The sequence below is a fragment of the Seriola lalandi genome, unplaced genomic scaffold, assembly GCF_002814215.2.
Source record: "Seriola lalandi dorsalis isolate HSWRI2012SDOR001 ecotype SW California unplaced genomic scaffold, Sedor1 jcf7180002054973, whole genome shotgun sequence".
NCBI classification, from domain to species: Eukaryota; Metazoa; Chordata; class Actinopteri; order Carangiformes; family Carangidae; genus Seriola; species Seriola lalandi.
In genome coordinates this window covers 1,645,829-1,671,150 of record NW_019525523.1, presented here as the reverse complement: position 1 = coordinate 1,671,150, position 25,322 = coordinate 1,645,829, and the positions used below count along the sequence as shown (strand labels likewise).

Here is a 25,322-nt window from a genome sequence, read left to right as displayed (position 1 = left end):
AGATATCATTTAAATAAAAGCTGAAACAATGAGTCAATCATTACAAAAATAATCTACAATAATTTTGAAAAATGTTTTAAGTCATTTATAAAGCAAAGTGCCACATCTGCTATTTCCAGCATCTCAAATTTATTGATGTTCTCTGCTTTATCACTTTTTATATTAAATATGGACAAAACAATTAATTTAAAGAGGTCACCTTGGTCTTTGGTAAATTGCAATGGGCAGTTTTCACAATTCTGTGATATGTTGTAGATAAACTAATTAAATGATCAATTTAAAAAATAACTGAAAGATTAATCTGTAAGGAAAATAAATGACAGTTTCATTCGATGTATGTGTTTTTATGAAAAAAACTGACTCGGCTGTGAAATGATAAAAAAGTGCAGCACTGATGTCCTGGATCTGACTGTCATTGAAAACACATGTTCAACACAGGCAATGTTTTATTAAAACATGTCGTCACCTTGAATGGCAGGTTTGACATCACATCTCTGGCTCTCTACAGTCTTAACTTGTCTGGGGAATGTGTTACAAGAAAAGCAAGTTTATTGATGACAAATGAGGAGGGAGAATTAAAGTCAGTCTGTTATTAAGAGGGAAAGGTGCTTCTTAAGAGGAAACACTGACATCAATCAATTATAGCAAACGGAATAAGACTTTTTTAAAAAGCTTATAATTACATAGTTCCCCATCCCTTTCCTACACCCTTCCTTCCTCCCACCCCCCACCCTCAAAAATGGCTCCCGAATCACAACGAAACTGCCAAAAACAAAGCTCAGTGACAATCCCACAAAACGATAAACAACACATTTCAAGTCAGAGGAACCTGAATTAGCATGACAACCAGTGATTCATATGGCACAAGTTTCCCTCTTTACTTCTTTAGACAGACAAAAGTCTCCAATTCATCATTGTCCTTCCATTGAATGCAACAATACATCATCACTACAAAGTCTGTGTTGCTGTAGTAATCTTTACAAGGTGGATACGCTTAATGCCCCTTTAAAAACACCCGTCATAGCATGCCATTGTACTTCATTTTCAAGAAAGGAAAGTTACAATAAAAACTATACATCTGTCAGCACAGAAATCTCCATAAATATATCAGACAACTGAATGTCAGTCAGAGAAAACTTCCTGAAGAGCAGAAAGATGAGGGGTAAATGTCACCTGTACACAATCTACACCTGGCCTGGCTCCTGCTGTGACCTTTGAGCTATACTGTCGTTTTCTTGCATTAATGGCACAATACATTTAAAAGGAGTAAACACTTTTTAAACAGTTCATATTCCTCGCCCCAACACTTTCCCAAATTAAGATAAAAGAATAAATAAAATGTCAAGAAGACATGACCAATAACACAGGTTTCTCCAGTCATTCTCATGCAAAACAAGACAGTGACAATCTGAACAGACGTGGATGCATGAACATACACACACTCCCACACATAAAAAGTACACATGAGATGAACTGGTAAAATGCTCAAGGCATGTCATCTTCTGTTGTCCCAGATATACACGCGGTTCCCTTCCTTCAGTAGGCCTATAAAATTTGACAGCTGATGTGGGCTAGCCAGCGCCCTTCACGTCATTGTAAGTTTCATTACAGTACATTACAAGTAAAGGAAAAAAGTTAAATTAAATATCTAGACAAGGCTTTGGACCAAAGGGGAAGAGAAAGAGAGAGGAACAGGGAGAGGAGCAAATACAAAAACAACTATAGCATCAGTAGGAATTTCATTTTATAAAGTGGTTGTCCCTGTAACTGTACTCTCTATAGTAGTAAACATATCTTCACAGAGTAAACACACATCGAGGGGACGGGGGAAGGAGAAGCTGTATCCCTCTCCGACATACTGTACCTCTTCACTGATATGCTGCAAAGGCTTTTTGCTCCAGTTTTCTTAGCTTAACATTTTCAATTCACTTTTTTGATGCGTTGATTTCTGTTTTGTTTTTTTTGTTTTCACACTCTTCTTGATGAATCCTGTTCATCGTGTTTCTTTTTTTTTTTCTCATAATTTCTTCATAGAAAAACACCTAAGTACCAGCTAGGTTCCTTCACAGTTCGTTTTAGTGCAGTGAGATCACATGCTCCCTCGCTGGTGGGAGGGTTAGCTGCCGTCAGTGCCTCATGTCTTTCCCAGAACGTTGGACCTGATGGGAGAAAAGAGATGCTGATGAGGGATGGTGCGTCTCTTTACGCTCAATAGCAGCTTTCATGTCACTTGTGTTATGATTCTTACCTGAGTGCTTTCCATCTGTCCTTCTCTACCTGGTTCTCTGGACTCTCGCTCTCATAGGATGCAAGGTAGAGTCCTGGGGAAGAAATTGATGGATTAAGAGGGCGGGTTCGTTAGACAAAACACATTATGAAAATCTTGACATCAGCATGTTCAGAAATCTTCTCAAAATGAAAACAACATGGTAGGTTCTCACCATCCTCGCTGAAGATTGGAGCAGTGTGGAGGTAGTGCAGGATGGCCCGATCCTCCTCAAATGGACACTCCACCTGTTTCCATGTCATGAACTCCCCGACCTGTCGTGCCAGCTCCATGAATTTCTAAGAAACAAATCTGTGCTAAGAATATGTTTTTTTTTTTTTGGGGCGGTTAAATGCAACAGGTTAAGGAGAAAAGAGAAAGCCTAACCTCAAAGTTGACGTGGCCATTGGGCAGCCGATTGGCACATCCTTCATTCAGGAAATAAATGTCTTTGATCAGCAGACTGAAGAAGGGAATTACAATCTGTGGAGGGGAAACAGACACAAATAGATTTAGATATAGAAAATATTGGCGCGAAAATGAAAATAAATGAGTGAATCAATGCCAGCATGCTTTCAGAGTAATAGCATTGACGTGATGTCGAGCCTTACCCTTTCTCTGTTGCTGTTGGCAGTCTGAGAGCGATGGGCGGCCCCCCTCAGGGCGGTCCTGTAGTTGTAAAAATTTCCCGTAGGATCCATTTGATGCTGTCAGAGCAAATGGCAACAAGCAACATGCTGTCAGCTTCAAGTTATGACCTGTCTTGTACTTCTCAGTCTGTGAAAGGCTGCATTATGTTTACCTCCAGAATGAAGAACTTGGCAGTCTTGGCTTTGCCCCAAGTCTTCTTCAGCCGAGACACAGGACTCATGTTCATACCAGCTACGTGAGGAAATAGATTTCAACTATTAATACCAGGTCAGGCAGGAGAACACTCAGTGATAATACTCTCAGATATCACTAAGTTAAACTCACAGATGATGGCCATGAGGGAGTTGAAGTTTCCGATGTTGAAACACTCCCTGGCAACATCAATGAAGAACTCAATCACCTGGGCTCTTTGCTTTTTCTTCGCCGGCTGCAAAAAGGAGACAAAAGAGACACTTCATTTTTTTCATATTGAATGTTATCTCTCTCTGTACAGAACAATCCCTCTCAGTGAGAGTGAAGTAAAACAATGTTACCATTAGGGGGCAGTGATGGTTCATAACAACTAAACTGCCCTCATATGACATCCCTCTATTTGTTTACAAGAATGAAAGACCATTAGAGTACGAAGTTATTCCAGAAATTATTATTTAAAACCTTAAATCACTGAATGACATGTCAGTGTTTTCAGCTGTGTGTTTCAAAAGTAAATCTCCACTCTGTCCCACAGAATATATACTATGTGTAAAAATAGGCATCATCTTTCTAATGTCTCCTCCCACTTCGTTTTCACGTCTACTTCATGATTAAAGTGCTTTTCTTCAATGGTTGTCCTGTTTTGTGACCAGGATAAGTGTTCTTCACACTCGCTCACATAATGAGTATTTTTATCCTGTCTCTTTGTTTCTGAAGTCTAATGTCAGAATAAATGAGTACCCGGTGTACCAGCATTTGCCACTCACCATGCAGATCTCAGTAGCTACCAGGTAACACAGTCTGTTGAACCATCTGACATAAGCCTCCAGGTTGGAGGTTTTCTTCTTCTGGTCACTGAAGCATGGCTGCTGATGATACACACACGCACACACACGCGCACACAAAAACATAAACACAAGTGAGTATAGGAAGTGTTACCATACGGAATTCCTCTGATCCTAATTAGCTTCCTATCTACAGGCTGACCCCCTATGTGAGTGAAAATGACAAAGACGGCGAGCTGGGAGCGGAAATAACACGATCAATGGAAAGCAGGTGAAAAAAACCACAGGGGGAAGGACATACGGAGAGAAGACGAGTGAAAGAGACGGAAGCTGAATATGCAGAAAAACCGCAGTGGACGAGTGACATTGGAAAGAAGAGAGAAGGAAAGTGTTGAACAGAGCGGGCAGATGAAGCGCTTGTGTGCGTGAGCCACAGCTTGTGACATGAAATGCTGCGCTGTTCGCGACCTTTTGACTCGCCAACCTCTGTTTGGCCCCTTAAGAAGCAAATCCTGATCAGACCTTAGACACCAAAAACACAATATAGAAGGCTTTTCCCTTCTTTACTGTGACAGCTATTCTTCAGGATTCCCCAACAAAACAAAACAGAAAACACAAAGGACACACTATGGGTTTCCACTGATATGGCAAAACATTACACAAAACTAATTGTAGAATTCATATTCATGAATTACTGTTAAAAAATAATATTGCGATTTAGAAACACTAAAAGTTTACCTGTGTTCCATCCAGCGGGTCTTTCTGAACAAAGGCTTGGACAAACTCCTCTGGTCCAATGTGACTCAAATGTTCCTGGAAAACACAACACACAGACACGCGTGCACACACATACACACGCAGATACACACAGATAACACATACCACACACACACACACACACACACACACACACACACACACACACACACATACATGGGCGTAGTCCCATTAATAATTCTTTCATTTCAGTAATGGAAGGCAATCAATAAAGGGAAGTAATGACTCATCGACGTGACTTATTGGAATCATATTTCCTCAAAGTGACACTTGAGACAATATTCTATTAAAAGACCGCTGTGCAGTCACATACATGTGCAAATCAACATGACTCATTAGACCTTTCTCAACTCGTGATATAATCCAAAAACAAAAAACAGTGCTGCGCACACGCACACACACACACTTTTTAACCAGATTTAACATGTTGCTAAAACCTACAATAAGACATAGATAAGACAGAATAAAGTGCTGTATATGTGTACTGTACATGTCTGTCTTTCTCTCTCCTTCTGTGTGTGTGTGTGTGTGTATATGTGTGTGTGCATGTGTGAAGCTGTCAGGTCACATATATCCACACTGGTTTTATCCCCTTTGTTTGAAGCCCCAGGCACATCAGTGACTTCTGGGGTGATGTCACCGCTCAGACAAGGGTACAAGCTTACTCAGGCAGGCACACACACACACACACACACACACACACACACACACACACACACACACACACACACACACACTACCACACACAGAAACACTACCACCCCCAGATACACGTGCCCACATCAAGACACACATGAATAGACTGAAGGCACCATGCATGCAATGTGAGGGACACTGCAGGAGATCCTTTTGTTCATGTATGTTTCATTGCATTATTCCCTTTGTTCTTGTTACACTGGGTGAAGACTAGTTAGCGCTGGAATAGCTGACAAGTAATAATCAGGTTATACTACAGCAATCTTCAAAATGCTATAAGATCACAGTGTTAAGAGTTTCTGCCAATTTTAGTTTGCTTCTATACCTCCCACCATCTTTCCTTTGTTCTTTCAGTCATTTTCTATCAACCTCATATCTGTTTCTATTCCCTCCTTCTCCTCCTTTGATGTCTTTTATCCCATGTTTATGTCCTTGACATAGACTAAATCTCCACCATCCTCAGCGCCCCCCTCCCAATCAAACATCCTTTCCTCTCCTCCTCTTCCATCCTCGTTATCATCTTTTACCCTGACCTCTGTCTAACCCCCCCCCTCTCCTCACCAGCTCCACGTGGGTGAGCTGCTGTGCCAGTGTGTACGGGTCGCTGCAGATGGAGAGCATGTCCTTCTGGATGGGCGGAGGCTTGGTCTTGAAGGCCACCAGCTTGTCAGAGATGGAGGAGGCATTGAGGGAGACCTTGACGATACTCTCTTCCCCCTGGCTCATCAGGGCCAGCCTCTGGCTCAGCTTCTGCAGCACTTGGTTCAGGGTTTTCCAGTATGCCTACACAGGGGAGGGGAGGAGAGGGGAGGAGAGGAGAGGGGAGGAGAGGAGAGGAGAGGAGAGGAGAGGTCAATAATGACTCTAACGAATAATTTATTAATGCTTGAGAGATGAGTAATAGGCATAAATCAAAAGAACGGCTGGGTTGCCAGATTGTGAGCCTGTATTTCAGCACTCTATTCTCTTCCAAAGTGTGCTTACTTTGTCATAGTTATAAATATTAGTTTGTCAATAATAATTGGTTATTGGCAAAGATGCTCAGCAGTGCTCCACCAGAAAACCAACAAATATCGCTCACGATTAATGAAATAATAGGATACATATATATTAAAGGATATATTTCCGATGAAGTTATCCCTAAAGTCAGTTTAGATTCACAACCTGGCAACCCATTACAATGTAATTGTGCAGTAACATGTACATAATATGCTTTAACTGTTACATGTAAGTCTTAGTAGAGAATATAAACTGTACATATTCTCTCAACATATTATTGAGGTATTTGCTTTCTTTAAAATGTGCCCTATGCACTGTGTCTGAGTATTTAAGAGCTACTGAGAATGAATAAATTACTGGCAATTTATAAACTCTTTATATGTGTAAATTACCTCATTAACTGTATCACTGTGGCTTCTTGCTGAAAACCTTTAATCTCCAAAACATTAAGATTTAAATAGAACATCTTTATTTTTAGCACAAAGGCAATGCATTTTGCCACTATCTAATGGTGGTTGAAAGGTTTTAATGAGCTCAGGAATTAAAAGTACAATGTCATTTTTCAGTTGAATTAAAACACGTCTTCGAGGTTTTCACACAACAGCAGTGAAGAGCAGTGCGTCCAGGAATGTGTGTTTCTGTGCCTCTCCCTCCAGATGACTGGTCGCAGAGGCCGTTAGGTCAGTCTGTCTCACAAACTACCCGGAGCCACAGCTCCCACATGTATGCACACACATGCACACACGCCCATACTGTAGACAGCCAGCTGCAAATAGCAGCACATTCATCACCACCTGCCCTTCCCTTCCTTCTGTCCTCTCTTCACCTTCCTCCATTTTTCCTAGTTGTCCACTCCCCTCCACCCTCCTCCACCTTCTCCTCCTCTGCTCTCTGTGCCCCTGTATCCCATCCCCCCATTTTCTCTCCATCCATCTCCCTCCCTCTTTCCCTCGAGGCTGCAGATAGAGCCACTCCTCTAATATCCTTCCTTCCTCTCTCCTCTCCTGTAATATAAGATTGTGTAACACAGAGCCGGGGCTACTCACCCTACACTGACACTCTGACTCCTTCCACCACCCCACCACAGTGCTAGTGATGATAAGTGAATTTTGTTCCCCATCAGAGCATTTCTCACTGCAGCTACAGCTTATAAGGACTATAGTGGCCACAACTATAGCGTGGCACAAAATCACAAATTGTTATTCACTAGAAACTGACTATTGTTATCTTGTAGCTTCTTTTTGAAGATCTTACATCCATCCAAAACTGTGTTTGGTGAGGACGATTGGTCCGTCTGACATTACTGCTATAATATGAGTATAGCGCCATGTCATTAGCGTACCTCATCACATGGAGCTATCCTGTGGATGATGTCTTTAAGGTATCCGACCATCTTCTCATCCCTGAAGTCGGACGGGAACGTCTCTGTCCATTCTGTCAGCAGCTGCAGGATCTTGGGACCAAACTTGCGCACTTTGGCCTGTTGTTGAAGAAGTGAAAGAGCTTTACCAGTCTGAATTTGTGACTGTATCAGCAAAACAAAACACTATGATAAAGTCAGCAATTTGCCAAAAAGATGAGTGTTTATTGTTTACATGTGGAACATGTTTTTTTCTGCATCCGCCTGTGCTCCTGTTTATTAGCTCGTGCATATGTTCACAGGAGTTATGTATTTGTGTGTGGTGCAGTGCTGACCGTATCGAGTGGGCTCTGATCCAGCTGCTGCTGTTTGATGCACAGCTCACACACCCTGGCCAGCAGCTCCGGAGGAGGGATGAACAGACGAGCACTCAGCAAGAAGGTAAACACATAGGCTTTCTGTCAAAGGACAGAAGGAGACATTCGCTAAGACACTGCCACTACATCAATAAAAAACACTGCGGCTTTCTGTAATTAAAGGAAGCTGAATAGCACTTTAAACAGAGACACGGGGCTAATAATCTAATTGGCAGCACTTCCATTACTACTATGAACTGAAACTGACTTTCTGATGGAGGGTACAATGAACAGTGGAGTAACTGTGGTACGTTTTCCTTTACCTCGGGGTAGTAATCTGCAGTGGGCACCAGATTCTGAATAAGAGTGTCCAGGGAGGCAGAGGTGATCGGGGGCCCATCAGCCAGGCAAGCCCCGGGCCCCGGGCCCTCCTGTGGGGCCTCCTCCTCCTCCCCAGGCTCAGCACAGGCCAGATGAGGGCTGAAGCCACTGGGAGTGGTGAACATGGTGCCTGAGCACACAGTCTGGGGCATTCCTGTCTAAAATACAAAGAGACAGGCAGAAAAAAAACACTGTCAGCAGTATATAGGCAGAATGAGGAAGAGGAATAAAGATGGGTTTTGAGAAATAGAAACTCAAGTGCATGTAGTGGTTGAATTTTATTTGGGAAGAGGAAATGAATTAATGTATATTTTGCTCACACTGGGTCTCTGGCACAAGTAATCCACTTCTTGTAAAAAGATCTTTCAGTGGGACATTTATGCAAAATCTTTATTTTGTATGATTAATACATTTTTAGGTTTGAAATAGATTATAGTGGAATATCTATGGTGCTCAGCACAAATTGTTTAGTATAAGGAAAGAATGCCTGCTTATGTTTGGTAAAAACCAAAATTATTAACTTATTTTCTCATGAAAAACAACTAGAGTGTGGAGCTTCATGCAAAGCAGAAAGTGCAGATCTCTATGTGCACAGTTATGTTGATGTACCATAAACTATAGAAACAGGTGGGTTTTAATAGTCTCAGCAAAGATAGAAGACTTTGTTGTGTGCTTTAGATGAGATTGAAGACAAAATCCATTTAATGCCTCTTATTCATTATACGACAATTAAAGAGCTATGTGTTTCATTGTTTCATTGCATGTCCTTCATTTATGATTTTAGTGGCAGATTTTATTTTGTCGAACTTGGGACGGAGGACAAAGTTCTTTCTTTCCAATGTATTGTTACATGTAAGAAGTTATGTTCATGTCGGACAAATGTTTCATCACTTCTATGGGATTTCTGGTGTCGTGACAGACAATCAATCAAACAATGAAACAAACAAACAAACAAACAAACTAACTAACTAACTAACTAACTGACTAACTGAGGCATAATTTTGTCTTTCCCACTCTCACTGCAGTTGATTTGCTAGGCCTCTATTTTAGCCTCAATTCTCTCCTTCTTTTTTCCCCGTCTCACTTTATCATCTCTGATTCACTCTCATTCTTCACAGCAACACACTCATCCTTTCCAACTGATGACCCGCTGCCGTCGTCGGGGGATCCGGAATACCCCACCCAACAGCTGCCCCCCGTCTCCCACATCAACAAGACAGAGGAGAGATTGAAAATGTGGGTCACTCAGTCGCCGTGGAGACTGTTGCTGCCCGAAAGCGATGGTGTGGCCTCTATCTCTGCCCAGTACTGTATGTCTTTCCCTTTAAGAATGCTCTGGATTGCACATTTTAAAAATTCAACATGCTCCTTCCCTCAATGGACCAACACTGCAGCTGTAGTGGAGAGCAGCACTTACTGCGCTGTACGCTAGAGTGGAGATACTACGGAAACAGAGAGCACTGTGATCCTCAGGGTGCACTTACCACCATCACTCATCATCTCCTTAATGTCATCTGCATGTAACTGATAAATCATAGAGACCCTCCTACATTGACAAGTTTTACAATGGCAAGAAAGAGGCAAGAGAAATATTGTTAAACTGAATAAAATTTGGTGAATGGCAAATAATTAAATTTTGTTTCTGATATCGGAATTTGACATTAATTTGCTGCTCCCGCTGACCAAACCTGGTGACTACGTCTACCTGAATCAGACATCATCACTGAGAGCAACTGCAGTCTCTCAGTGCCTTCAGGCGCATTCAGCAGCAAAAGCCTCTCTGCCTGCAGGAGTCACGAGAAGGGCAGCAAAGCCACATGTGAACAGCGAGACCTTGAGCAACACACAGGAAGTTATTTCTGATCTAAACACGCCATATTCTTCCTGCTGTTTGTAGCTCAGACAACAGCCAGTGCTGGGCCAGAATGAGCACACACAAACACACACAGAAATACTCACAGACAAACAGCAGAAAAGCAGAAAAGAGCTGAAAATAATCTTTCCCTTACTCTAAGAAATGGCAAAGCTGTGACAGTCACATCAGCTATCATCCTAAATCACTGGAGGAAACCTAGGAATGGTCAGGGTTTGCTGCAATCGCATTATCCTCTGGTGACCTTCAGGCACGCCAAACACCCCCCAGCCCCCCACCCACCCCTGCCTATCAGCCACCTCGATAAACCGGCATCTTGGGTCCCTGGGGTGAAAGGTCAAGCACACACTGGTGTGCAGGATAGCAGCTTATGTCTCAAGTTTCCTGTGTGAGAGAGGTTCAGTTTTCCTTTGTTCTCCCTGTTCCCCTACATATGAGCACTTACTCATGCACTTGTACACACCTAGACACGAACACACGCAGACAGGAGCACAAAAGACTGGGGGGATGGGGAGTCTGTCTTTCTGTGAAGCGGTTTTATAGCCTTCTTTCCTACTTACACCACTGACACCCACAGCCATATCTCTCACAATATATGTCGTGGTTAAAGGGGGCCACATCTTCTGGTCTACTCCTGAGAGCTAAATCGTGGATCCCCACTGCGCACTACTCTGTAATACACTGACAACAGCCTGTGAGAGGCAGAAAAGGAGTGTTTTACAAAGCAGGTGATACTCAGGACATCTGATTGAACTATATACCACACTTGATAGGGAAAACTGACAAGTATATATGTGTCTCTCCCTCTCCTGAACTCAAATGAGCTTTTAAATTGTCTATTTTGCAGAGTCAGACATAACCAAATAACCCCAGTTGAAAAATATTGCTACCACAGTCCAAACTGCAACTCTAAAACGTCCTTGATATAACGTTTCAGCTGTTTTCCTCCCACTGTCACTGTCGAGATTAGGTTCCATAAGGGGCAAACCTAGGGTGTCCTTGCAGAAAACTCCTCTAGATTGGATAACAACATGCAGCCACAGAGAAGACATGCCCCGATAAACAGAGAAATGGACAAATCCAGCAAGCCTCTATAAGCTTTATGGTTACTGGAAGGAATTGCTTTATGTTAGGACTGACAGGAAGAAAAAGTCTGCCCAGCTCTAGGAGTCTGTGTGACTAAATCCAGGAGTTTATCTGCAAGTCATCTCATGCATATACACACACACACACACCCCTGCATCTCTGTGTTTATATTCATATATGTACGGGAGTGACTGCGAGTTTTACTCTACGTGCTCAAACTGTCAATGATTCACTTGTGATAATCTTCACTCTCCTTATTTCTCCCCCTTGCCCCCCCCCCCCCGCATTTCTCAAGCTCTGATACATCATTTCATTATAGCTCTGTGTCGCTGTCAGTCAATGCCTTACAGTCTGTAGCATGTGAAGAAAAGGGTCAGTCAGGTAACACCTCTACAGATGTGAGCATTGAATCGAAGGCCAGTCCTCAGTGTCTGTGTGTGACACATTCAGCCTTGTTCTCACTGTGCCACTAAAACTGCAGGGTTAGGATTAGAATCACGATAACGTGGGAGTGGAAGGTAGTTAAAAAAAAAAAAAAAAAGCAACTGCATTGAGGCATCTTTAAGTGCTCACTTTGATCAAAAGTGACAGTTACAGGAAAATGGCATTTTGAATTTCCTTTAATTCCCTAAGATTCTCTGGAGTCAGTTACTTTAATGCTGCGTTAACGTCACATGGGATGGATGGCAGAGACTGTCATGTTAGTGGTTTGTGATTCTTCATCTCATCAAGATGGCGATATGATTACAGAGTTGGTTGTGTGAAGAATAAAATACTCCACATATTTAAGACCACATCCATCGAATCTGAACAAACGTCCGCGGCTGATTTGTGGCACCCTTATGTTGTTTGGTTTTCAGGCAGCTGTGTATTAGTAAGTGTCAAATTGGATATAATGAAGATTTTTTAGAAATATCAGATTTTTCGCAGTCTCATCAATGACTTGGAAGATGAGGTGAACAGCTGTTTACAAATTGGATATCGTAAGTCGTTACGATAACTCTAACTTGACATCATCAAGTAGTACACTGCGCTTACTTCCTGTTTTAATTTTGTGATGAAACCATTATAATGTTTAAATGTTACATAATAAAATGTAGTGTAACAGTAGCAAAAGGAAAGTCAGCACGCTGACTCAATAACGTCAGTGATGCAGAATTATACAATGAGGTTTGCTAAAGTTAGCCGACATGAGCCACTATAAGATACTGGTCACCAGACCAACTAGGGTTGTATTAGGAGAACCTTTGAGTGGACTGAACTGATTTTAGGTTAGTGTTATTGCTTATGAATAATAAGTTTCTTTTGTAAGATGAAGACTGTATAATTTCTTCTTCAAAAACATACATTGTCTCTCTTTAAAGTGTAAATCTGCAAGATCCTGTTTTCTGATTTATTTTTAGGCTTAGGTGACATCTCTATGTTGAAATGACAAACGCAAACCGAAACAGCTGACTACTTCCTTTAAAACATCATAGATCACTACTTTTTACAACTACTTTTATTATTTTATACCCATATTGCTTACACCACTTTCTTTTCCATCAGTGTCGTCAAGAAGTTGTCCACAGCTGTACTCTATGTATGACTTGTTTCCATACACCCAGCTCCCTCTGTGCCTGTCACACTGCATCAAGTGCAGGAAATAAAATACATTGAGAAACAAGCAGCTCAGAACAGGTGAGTGTAGTGGTGTGTGCCCTAATCCCCCCTGAGATCTCCAGCAGCCAGCCAACGGAAGCCCTGCACTGTCTAGACAGCTGGGGGAGTGTCATTGTTCATGGCCCCTGCAACGTGCATGTGTGTGTGTGTGTGTGTGAGTGATTGAGTGTGTGGGTGTATGTGTGTTTTATCTTGTGATTCTGTCAGGCTGTTATCGTTGCCATCAGGGGATCCGCCTGCTTTGTTCCATCATGATTAACAGAATGGCACTGTCTAGAGACACACAGTCTTTATCAGCACCCTTGACTGTCTGGCTGTGTATGTGTGTGTGTGTGTGTGTGTGTGTGTCTCCGTGTTGATGAAACAATGGCATTCCTGACACAACCGGGTTGCTTGAAGCTGTCAAGCAGCTTCGCCACTTTGTTAATCTGTTTTCTAGCCATCTCCATTTTGGTCTCTGTAAAACCTGTTTCACCACATTAATACTATTACTCACACCTGCCTGTGTGTGAGTGTGTGTGTTGAAGAGAGCAGTGACACAGCTGCTGACAAATCGGTTCTGCCACTAAGGAGTTAATGGATGCGGACAATCAGCATTGGAGACAGCTCTCCATTAAGACTGAAGAGGCTTATTCAGAACAAAACCAAACCACTGTCTGACCTCAACCATTAAGGGGTCGAAGGTCAAAGGTGAAGGGTTATGGTTCCTTGGTGGGAGCAGATGGAGTACAGTAGCAGCTTTGTTGGCAACCAAAGTCACTCTGGGGTCACTGTTGTAATAATGCTCTGCTGCTTGGCTTAGTTTCAAGGCTACATAGGCTTTGTCTGCGATGGGGACATTTTTTTAAAAAGGTCTTGAAGAGAGAGATTTTAACAGATCCATTAATGCTGCCACAGCTGACTTTGATTCATTGCCACTGCTGGCCATGTCTATTCATTATCACCCCAAATTGAACATTAAGGACAAAGATCTTGCCTACAGGTCTATATCCCAGACCCACATGCTTTTTTATAGTAGCACCAATAGACTGGATCCTTTCATGAGGAAAAGATGCAGGTTCTCAGTGTGTGAGTTGCGAAAAGAATGAGCTGTGTTTCTGATAAGTAATACTGATGACATAGGAAAAACTACCTGAACTATTGTACCAACCCATAAATAGCATTCTTATCTCACTCGTCCCACACAAGCTTGTTTCAAAGTTGTTTTCATGTCCTTGTGGACACGGCTGATACACAAAGGCCAATTCAATCTATTCCTGCACCAGCAGACCATATCCAACTGATAAGGGGTTTGATACTTTTGATGACAAGCTTAATCAGGTGTGCTGTAAAAGATCAACCATACAGAGTAGCGGTTTGTAACCCACTATCCTTTTGTGTATCCCAGGAAATGTGAAAATATAAAATTGTTTGATTTATTCTGCTGTATTTTAGTGTTTTGCAGATTTGTATAGATGTATTTCTTTAACACTCTCCTGGGGTAGGATCGCTTTTTTCTAATTTACTTTATACGTCTGTTTTCACAGAAAGGATATGCCATATTGATACTGAGAAACACCACAAAGCAAGAGTGACTGTACTTCAGAATGTGATGCAATGCTATTCTTAGAGGAGCAGCACATCATCAAAGTTGAGCACAGCAAATATCCGGCATGAGTATTGCAGCCACGTTTTGTTTTGTTTCTGTAGTTGCTTCCTGGTTTAAGAGATCACAGTTAAAGGGAGGTAAAAAAGACTGAGGTAAGAACTACATCCCCTACCTTGCTTGGGGATGTGATGAGTATAGGAATAAGATGGAAAAGATAGGCAAAAAGGTGTGCGGGCTGTGGAGCGGGGGGTGAGTGGGTGATATTCACCCCCAGGGTAGTGTGCAGACAGTCTAGGCTCTCTGAATGTTAAACTCGCCTCCTGCCAGACTCACTAAACTCCTCTTTTCTTTAGCAGAATCCATCTTATGACAACTCCCACCACTGACTAATTTACATACATAACACTTCCTGTCAAATTTAGGACCCAGATGTTCGCTCCTTTAACACTTTACAATTCCAACTCTTCATCTATTTTGGGACTGTGCTCTAAAAAGCAGATCCTTGTGTATTTTTGGTCCTGACACTGTTTTGCGTGCCTTAGAGTATTGCAGCTCTGGCCTAAATTTTCCACTGTGTTCTTTGAAAGCTGAAATGATACGACTAGAGAAATAATGGAGTATTCTCACGATGCCACGGGCTTAAAGGAAAGTAAACACCTCTTTGTCATCCAGCTTCTCACTCCCCTTCTCCTGCCACATGTCCCCTCACTTCCTCCCTCCTCCTCTCTATCCCTCTCTACGCCCTACTTTCCAATGAGCCCTGTCAGGACGCCTGCACAGATGGCCCTGCAGCAGCTTGCTCTCCCAGTGGGAGCTGCTGGCATGGGTGGTTTTTGGCCCTCTGCCCCTACCATCATCCCCAGTCTTTACAGGAGCCCAAAAGTGTATTGGCGTCCAGTCTGAATGCCGAGGTACAGGGGGCGAGCCAATCTGGCTGCTTAGCTGCGCAGTGACTGTTTGGCACCGCTGACAACAGAGAGAGCGCAAAATACCACACATATGTCACCACACACGCCTCACGACAAAACCTAACCAGTGCACTATTGTTGGTTAATGGAGTGTGTTTGTGTGTGTGTGTGTGTGTGTGTGTGTGTGTGGAGAGTTGTGGAGCTGAAAACAAATGAGTTCATTGTATCTTAAAAAAACACATGCATGCACACTTGCACCCACACAGCAGCCAAACACAGGATTGAGTTACAGTCAAGGCATTCCAGCTCCCCACCCATTCCCCAGCCTCTCTCTGCAGTACCAGCCCTGACGGAGGTCGGGAATCACACTCCGGGCTCAACAGGGACGCCCTCCCCAAATCCCTTTTATTGAAATTCCCTGTCTCACTGTCTGACCAGGGTCACACTGAGATCCTGGCACCTGTTCCACACGCACCAGCTCCATCAATCCCAATGTAAAGCTCAGTGGGAAATCTCCTCACCGAACACACCCCGTGTGCATGTGTAGCCGTCCTCATTCCTGAGCGAGTTTGGACACAGCTGTGTGCATGTATATGTTTGGGTTTCTGCTTGTGTACGTGCTTGCAAAAGGGCTGAGGAAGTCAGAGTGTATCTAAGTCCAAGTGAAGTCATTCCTTCGCTGTGCAAACAACCATCTGTCCTACTGTTCTCCAAGAGGTGTGGCTGTGCTTCAGTGTTTTCTCGCATCTAGCACAAAAACAGGGGGAGGGAAAGCAAGATGCAAAGACTGTGTTACACGAATGAAGCTGCACAAGTTTAAACCCTAAAGTCAAACTATTACGAGATCAAAATTTACATTTAGATGGAATCAAAATCAGCATTACCCAAAACCATCAGCCTGAGAGAAAGTCTGTGCTTCTGAGACCAACTCTAAAGGTTGAGCACCATATCTACTGACTCCACTTTCAAACCACTTCACATGTGTGAAAAATACTGAATCTATTCCACTAGTTTGGCGAGGATGAAAATGGTGCACTACAATGAACTGAATGGCTCTGACATGTGATGGGACTGGGTAATCTAACATGTTACTTAGAGATAATTGGAGCTGAGCAGAGATTGGCTCGTAGTGAGCACATAGCGCGTCTGAGCCCTAAGTGCCCTAAATCTGTCATTCACAATGGTCATAATGCTTTCAAAAACAGTCATGTATTATTCATAATATTGCAATTTAACACCAACCCTTGATGCAATGCTCATTGGAGGACAATTGGACATGAGTGTTTTTGTCTCTGTCCAAAATCAGGCATAATTCTGGGTGTCATTAAGTGTCACTTACGAGGAATTATTAGCTCACCAAGTGAATGGAAGAATATGGGAAGGAAAAATAGAGCGGAGTGATTGAGAACATCCAGACGGGAGAAAGGCTGAATGAAACAATGCCCTTGTACAGCTATGTCAATGGTCCTTTAAGCGCTATTTAAAACTGTTCATCCAAACACCCACTCAGCATTGTATTACTCTCAATTAAACCTGCACAATAACCGCCGCAAACTAATGAGCGAGAAGGCAACAGATGCAAATCTAATAGCCAGACGTTACTAATTTCATCATGACTGTCTCCTTTCCTGTTAAAGTACATCTATCTGCTCATTACAACCAGCACGGGCAGAGGCCGAACTGTGTGTCACTGCTGATGTATGATGTCAAAGTACTAATTAGTGAAGTTGGATTGCAGGGTCTGGTCTGTTCACGACTCATGCCTCATGTATTCTGATATGATCAGAGACACGGAGGTCAGGGTACATGCTTCGTTAACATGCATCTAGTTGTTTCATGTCGATATTTGGACATTTGGATTTCAAACCTCTATATTTAATTCTTGGATGCATTCTGAGATAATATTCTAGGGGAAGATGGTACCTTCACATATACGTACTATAAAATAGATTCACGATGCATTCTCATTTCCTATGCACAAAATTCTGTTTGTAATGAATATTTCTTTCAATTAAAGCAACAGCATGCCACCATTTACAATATGAAATAAAAGTTTCAGTACTAATACCAAAATGGTCTTTGTCCTAGCTGCATAACCAATGTGTTAAATGCATTTCCTTCCTCATAAATTGCAGATTGTCTTGAATATTCTAAATTCTACATTGTTTACATCCATGTCTGTCTTCTGGTCTTTTTCACTGCCTTTGTGGTTGCTACACCTCTTTGCACATTATGATCACCAATTCAGCAGACTGGCATGACAGCAGTGGCATGTGTATTGCACTGCTTATGTATGTCCGTGCGCATGTGCACAACACAAACTAACAAAAGAGTTTCCCACTCATTGAAAACACTGCTCCATTGCTGATAGAGGTGGAAACCTACAAGGGGTGCCTTCAATGTGTAGAATGTAAACAGGTTTTCCTACAAACTTTTTAACAAAAGAAGCAAAACTTCTCAAATACTAAACTTTGTCTAAACACAAGCAGCTGCGCAAGAACTTTCTCTGAATCAAATTCTGTAAAAATTAGGATTTAAATCAGAAACTGTCAAATAATAAGAATAACATTAACATTGTAAATATGAGCAAGCACTTAGTGCTTGAGAGCATTTGATAACTGTTGCAGACACAATTAAGTCAATACCAAATAAATAATTTAGAGGTTTAATTCCAAGAGCAAACACCAAAATCTTGTTCCTCATAAAGTTAGTTTAATAGCAGACTTCAGTGAGCACTGTTTGGGAACTTGGAGAACTGGAGACACATCTGTCATATCATTACTCCGGTGTGAAGAAGCTTTCCAGCCTGATAAACCAAGCATCCTGTCATTACTTGGAGCCTATATCTGATGGAGTAATCCATATGCTTACTCCAGTGGTTTATTGAACACACCGGGGATCTAATCATATTTCATTACCTTTTGGACCCAGCCGATCCATACTCAAAGACCATCAATAGCTGCCCACATGACAGCATGCAGGCCATGTGGAGGCAGCTCAGACCAGCTCTAGAGAGTGTCGAGCGTTTCCAAGGAGTCAAGGCTCCTGTTGGGAGGTAATTAGATGCCTGTTGAGTCCCCACTGTGACACCCCCTCTTCTGTCCCTTATTCCATCAGAAATCCCTCTTCCACCCCTCTCTCTCTCTTTTCACTCCTCTCTTTCCGTCCTTCGTTCCCATGACACAGCAACCAGCTGTGACAGAGTGACTCCACACATGAACCCTGTCCGCCTTGGCCTGTCAGCGGGATCACTGTCATCATCCCTGCGTCACTGTGCAAAGGTGCAGTGCAGCCAAAGGACATCCAAAGGCCCGTCAGGTACACAGGCCATCATGAAGTGCTGTCCCTTTTTTTTTTTTAATTGAGCCCCTGCTGAGTTGAGGAGCTGTTTATGTGAGGTGAGAAAAAAAATCGAATATACTTGACAATCCAGGGGCAGCAAATTTTTTGAAACGTGGTAATGCTAAAAGGGGAAATTCCCAAATATGTAGGATGATTGAGATGATGCGTGAATAGATAAGGAAATGTACAAAAGGAAACTTTTCCTCTGTGCAGCTATCTATTTTGTACTATTTATACATTTCTTTTCTTATTGTTTTTCTTATGGTTATGCAACTTCCCCAAGTGGCCTTCTATGAATTGACAAATGTTATGGCTTCAGCAAAATAAAAAAAAGAAAGAGGAACAAAATAATTTAATTCTCTGCTGACTGATCATTCATCCATCCATCTAACCAACACAGGAGGGTAGGGGATGGGTCTCACACCGATTCCAGTATGGACAAGTGAGTGATCAAGTCTGATTTGTCTTTGTTTGTGTTCAAAAATCACATAATTAACTGGAGTTCATCATGCACAAGTTTGCCAGTATAGGACGTTGTAGTGGATTCCTGTTTTGACTGATCCGCCACAAGGCAGCAGGGGAATTCTGTCATGTCTTTGGAGTAGAAAATGTGATCTATAATTCCTCTGAACACACAAACACACACACACATACACACACACAAACCCCTTCCCCCATACACACACACACACACACACACACACACACACACACACACACACACACACACACACACACACACACAGCCATAAACCCTGCGGTGGTGATAAAGCTGTCATTGCTACCAGACTAACAGCTACCGTGTTTACATCCCTGTCGACCTGCACCAGACAGACCCTGCCCTCTCTCTCTTTCTTTCTCTCTCTCCCCACAAACACACACTCTCACACACACACACAATGACTGGCCTCACGCTCTGGGAACTTGCCTCTCTCAATCTCACGTCAAACCAAACGATGCCCTCATTAACAGCACACCTGTTATTCTCTGCAGACTTGGCCTGAATTGGAGGGAACATGTGCCGTAGTCGACGTCTGTACCTGCAGGCTTGTTACCAGCGGCTTCTGACAGACCCCTGCTTCAGTGGCTCATGCCTGTACAACCTGTACCTACTATACTGTTAGAGCAAGCTGTCACTTCAGTTCAAAACCATTGTATCACCAAGGCTTTATGGGCTCAGAGCTGACAAGCATAACTGAATAGGTGAACCCAGAGAAAGAGGTGGAACAAAGAACTGCACGGAGTCATGATCACTGGAAGACCATGTCAAAAGGTGCTAATGATGTCACAGGATCAAAATAATTCACTTTTTATCCAGAGAGGGTGACATGCTAGGATGACAGGAGAGAACCAAAGAACTGATTTACAGCATTTTGTCAACTTACAAAGGAAACTCAGCAGGCACGCCACAGAACAACAAGAATTTTTGTTTTTCACCCCTCTGGGCAAACAGAAGCACAATCTGCCAGTGGAGGTGAGAATGAGCAAATACACATTTCCCAGGGTTGCATCCTAAACATAGGGAGGGGGGTAAAGAAAGACAGAGCTGGGTATGTGTTATGGAGGAGGTGAGAGAAGCTGCTGCAGCCTCCTGGTGCTCCATGCCGAGAGAGCAAAGTCACGAAACGTGATGCCCCACTCCAGTGCTTCTCTCCTGCCTGAGGGGAGGAGGAGACCAGAGCTGAAGGTGTGGGAGCAGAAGTGCCTTAACTGGTCATATCAACAACCTGGGCTAGAATTTCTCCCCACCTAACTGGTTTTCTGACACAGCCGGTCTTACTTTCATGCACCTTGCAGTAAGCTGCAAGAGACAGATAACAAATCATTTTGGTTTGTATTGGTAAGCTGTGCAAGCTGCTACATTGCCCTTAGGTGAAAAGGCTGCTTATACCACCTCTTCGATGCTTGCAGTGGATGATGCAGATTTTTTTTTTCACCCCAAGAAAAATGTAAACGAGTAAAATGTCAACAGTGCCACACCTGTTCATTTTGTCCTGTCTCTCAAATAAAAAACAATACATATACAAAATAACAAATACGTTTAAATGTACACAAGCAGAGAGAGAGAGACCTGATAAGAGAGAGCCAGGGAGTGTTTGAGGAAAATCAGCAGTGAGTTTACAAAGAGGCTTTACTCCCACGTTAATAATTACACGAAATCAGATAAGCTTCACACTATGTAGCCAGTTAAACAAACCCTGTCCACAACAGTAATAACATGTGACATTTTGTCCGAGTTATCAGTGGCTACTGTCTGTGTTTTCAATGCAATCTACCGAATATCCCAATGTCACCTGGCGACATGTCTCACATTCGCCCCTGTAAATGTGTCAGATGCATAAGACGCAGTGACTCCAGGCTCCTATAATGAGCTGGATCCTCACTGGATACTCACACACGCCCTTTAAAACCGACCTGCACACCGCTGACTCACGCCACAGATTGTGATGCTTTCACCATAGTAAAGTGCGAGCGGCGGTAAAGGATTTATGATGTCATCACTGTTGCTAGTAAAAGTTCTTACTATGACGACACAGTGTTCTAGTCGGAATGTGTGAAGGGAAGGCTGCTCATGGAGCGTTCCACCTCATACATACACGCACACATACCACCCCCCCCCCCACACACACACACACACACACACACACACACACACAAACAGGCACGCACACTAGCTGTGGGCGTGAGCACAATCTCAAAATGCTAATATGATAGTAGTGGGGTAACCTTGCTTTTACACGCTACTTACCAGCACTACACTTTGATCCCCATCTTTGATCCGACTTGTATCCGATGTCAAATCAATAAAACTGCCGCTCCGGATATTCCCAAATTAATTAGCGTTTACACAACAGCCTGTTCAACTGGCATCAGTGGGAGAAGTAGCGCGGGACTCCAGAGGCTCAAGCCTGATTGATGTTAAGTGGAGAAAATGTCTGTTGATAGCAGCTTGTGTAGACGTCCTGGCTCTGGACAGGTGTCCACCGGTGGACAGCCGACACGGATGGAGAGCTGACGCCGTGAAAGAAGTGCGTCCCTGAAGGCGTGGCGACCGTCCTCCTGTCCTGCGCCACGGAGACTCGGCGGACCTCACAGCACATCCACACGTCCTCGCAGCAAGTGATCAGCCCAGAGGAGAGGAGCGCGAACTACTCACACTCCTGTCAAGTCAGCAAAACTAACGTGACTTCCGTTTTGATTTTCAAAATAAGATGCGCAAGGACGAATTCCGTGTTGAATCCTTGTGAGGGTGCACGCCTCCGGTAATTTTACCAGCCCACACCAACACCACCAACCTTCTGTGCATTGCATCTAGTCACATTTGAAGTTGACAAACAGATTTATATATGAATTATATATGAATATGTACCATGTTAGCATAATATAAACTTAAATAATCACAGTCACTTATTAGTTTGTGAGTAGATTAATGCAGGGCTCAATTAAAAGATTTAGTCATTCGAGGTGCATGGTCATGCACTGTCATATTAGAGTGCTTATGTTCAAACAAATTTGCAGTTAATCATCTTAGCACACAAACTATCCACAGTGAACCTGAAGCTTTTGGGCCATGAGGGTCTAGGGCCAAGAGGCAGTTTGCTGTGCCTAGTTTTCCCAGTAGGTAATCCATGTTTGGCCATCAAGAGCCCAAAAAGGCACTGTTTTGAGCGTATGTCAATTTGCTACGTCTTTGTTTTTTAGTGTACTAAAATTGGCATTGTTAGTATCGATATTTGACAATTGGTATCTGTTATTTTGAAGGTACAACTAACTAACTTCCGGTAATACTTTGTAGGTGCGCATCTCTGGTTTGATGCTGCTGTGGGCAGGTTTTCTCTCTCTCTCTCTCTCTCTCTCTCCCTCTCTCTCTCTCTCTCTCTCTCTCGCGCTCTCTCTCTCTCTCTCTCCCTCTCCCTCTCCCTCTCCCTCTCTCTCTCTCTCCCTCTCTCTCTCTCTCTCTCTCTCTATCTCTCTCTCTGTCTCTGGGGTTTTGGCAATACTGATTTAAAACCAATATAAGAAAAAAAACATGAATGTTAAATTACTATTTAAAATTGTTCTCTGATTGAATAATGAGTCATCCCATTATACACAAGCTCCAGACCAGCAAGGTTATCCAAACAGTTATGGGAAGATTACAAGAAACAATGAGCACCCTCTTCATTTGTAATCCCAAGGCAAACCGTCTTCCATTAACATGGCCTTGAGTGACACTTGCTAACCGTGACCCCTGAATGAATAGGGCCATCTCTATGAATGGAAATGAGACTCTGAGGCAGGCTGTACTTTGATTAAAATCAGAGTTAATTAATACCATCAACCACATTTGAAAACAACAACAAGGGAATGTCCAAAACCTCACTACTGAGTGGAGATGATTAGCTGGAATACTGGAATAAAGGGTTAAGGGAGAGGGGTGTTACCCTGGCTGCTACCATCGTCATGTTTTTTTTTGCAAATTTGAGATGTAAGTTATTGGAGGGGAGTAATTAATTTGAAGGGACGTGTTGCAGAGACAGTGGGGGAGAGGCAAACAGAGAGAGACATAATGAAGTGGATGAGATGCAGAGTGGTAAAGGTCCTTGTTGGGCCATGAGGAGCTGCATGTGAGCTGTTGTCCCTGGAGCTTTGGCGCCTGCTGCCGGGCCTTCTGGATGAGGGAGGGGATGTGTGTATAAGAGACAGAGAGCTTTATCTCTCACCTCTGGTGCAATGCCAGACTCAGACACACACACACAGGTACGCACACACACACGCACACACACACACACACACACAAACCCCGCACACAGGCGCAGAAGCAGGTACAGAGGGTCCTGCTATAGTGAGGAGTGACAGCTGAGCTACATGTATACATTATTGTCACTTGTATGCAGACTGTATTGAACCCAGTTTCTTCTGCACTTCACAATTTAATTCTAGTGCTGTCATTCAGTACCAGTAGCTTTAACCATACCTCAACTATAATTTATTTCCAATTGGCACTGTGCGTAAAATTTTTTTTATTTATTTATATAATTTTAATTCTTGCAGTGATCAATTGTTTTCCCGCAGAGTGTGACTGTGTGAACATATGTGGTTAATATGAAGTACACACACTGATATGCACACATACATACACAATAATGATTCATTCGGCACATGAGGTCAGCTCGAGAGGATGTTTGTCAGTGTTTCAGATGTTCACTCAATCTTTGCCATTTTCATAGGTTAGTTCCCCCTGCTGTGCGTGTGTATGTGTAGTCACTTGAAAATAAGCCTCAACTAATGATTACACAACAGAGCTGTGTTGTGGCGCCCCTGCACATGTGAGAAAGGCTCTTGTTACAGTTTCCAAACAGCTTTTCTAGAACAGCAGAGGAAGCAGACAGAGGCACATTAAAATGTTTCACATTGCCTCTGCTCCTCACTCTCCCCTCGCAGGCTCACATTATACACTGAAGGTGTTGCAACAGTGTCAGTGATGGAGGCTGATTGCAGCTTTCACACTCACAATGTCTCAAAGTTTGTTTGCTTTTCCCCCCTCTTCTTTTTTCAAAATCATTTGCATGCAGTATGTAACACCCGCATTGCGCCTTTATCAAAAGCTGTTGCTTGGTGCCGGCATTGGGGAACAACATCCCAGAGAAGTGCTGTTAATAATTTTGACAGTCACAGATCAAATCAAGCACTAATACCAGTCTAAGTGAGAATGTTGCTTTTACAAATACAGTCTTCGCAGAAACTGCAGCGTAGAGTATTAGCACAATGACAAAGCCATTTTAGTAACATGGCTCTGCAAATTCTTTCATTTAGGCTTAGGCCATACACTGAAAGAGAGAGGTAGCTGGTAGCAGTGGAGGTGACCTTGCTAAAAGTTAAGTTGTTATATGGGTACTGACTGACCCAAAGTCTCAGAGCTGAGCAAAGACTACACTTTAGGAACTATTCTTTCTTTTTCCTCTGCTCTCTCTCTCTCTCCCTCTCTTTCTCTAACAGCTCTGTTTCCTTGGCTCTGCTGCAGGGCCCAACATGCCCTGCCAGGAGTGTACTCATTATTTATGAAAATAAAAATGTACCAAAACAACAGCAAATTGCTTTTGCATCTGTTACAAATATAAATCACTTCTATATGGGGCTATAAGTTCCACTAAACATATTAGGCTTTCACTCTCATGCTACAAAGACAGTCAGCTGTGCAGTTTGACCCTGCTAATCCTGCTGCATGTGGAAAAAATTGGTTGTAACACTCAAGAAAGGGGAGTTATGATGTAACATGAGGATGTTCTGGTAGATTCAGCATTGCTTGCCCTGTGAACAACAGGATGGACAGACAACTAGCTGCCAGAGGATGAGTGGGAGGAAAAAGAGAAGAGGCATTCAAGAGAGAGATAGCTACATTGAAAAGCATGAATAGGAA

At 42.9% G+C, this 25,322-nt stretch overlaps 1 protein-coding gene across 2 annotated transcripts; it reads right to left on the bottom strand.

Annotated features, from left to right (window-relative positions):
- Positions 1-428: 428 nt before the first annotated feature.
- Positions 429-22,046, bottom strand: LOC111646657 (ras-GEF domain-containing family member 1C). Of its 2 annotated transcripts, none has more exons than XM_023396204.2 (14): positions 21,672-22,046; positions 8,406-8,621; positions 8,062-8,184; positions 7,709-7,846; positions 5,929-6,150; positions 4,633-4,707; positions 3,877-3,978; positions 3,242-3,344; positions 3,069-3,148; positions 2,878-2,973; positions 2,654-2,749; positions 2,442-2,565; positions 2,249-2,321; positions 429-2,159 (listed from the first exon to the last, which is right to left on the bottom strand). In XM_023396204.2, the coding sequence occupies exons 2-14, from the start codon at positions 8,613-8,615 to the stop codon at positions 2,135-2,137; spliced, it is 1,467 nt and encodes a 488-aa protein (XP_023251972.1). In that variant the 5' UTR covers positions 8,616-8,621; positions 21,672-22,046; the 3' UTR covers positions 429-2,134. The 2 variants fall into 2 exon arrangements, with proteins under 2 accessions (XP_023251972.1, XP_023251973.1); XM_023396205.2 differs by having other exon boundaries at positions 3,877-3,975.
- Positions 22,047-25,322: the final 3,276 nt, after the last annotated feature.

Bases quoted from the DNA above. Each gene is read 5' to 3' on its own strand.
- LOC111646657 (XM_023396204.2), bottom strand. From the start codon at position 8,615: ATGCCCCAGACTGTGTGCTCAGGCACCATGTTCACCACTCCCAGTGGC. The intron at 3,345-3,876 runs GTGAGTGGCAAA...TCCTTTTTGCAG, and splicing joins TAGCTACTGAGATCTGCATG to CCGGCGAAGAAAAAGCAAAG. The intron at 2,322-2,441 runs GTGAGAACCTAC...TTTCTTCCCCAG, and splicing joins TCCAATCTTCAGCGAGGATG to GACTCTACCTTGCATCCTAT.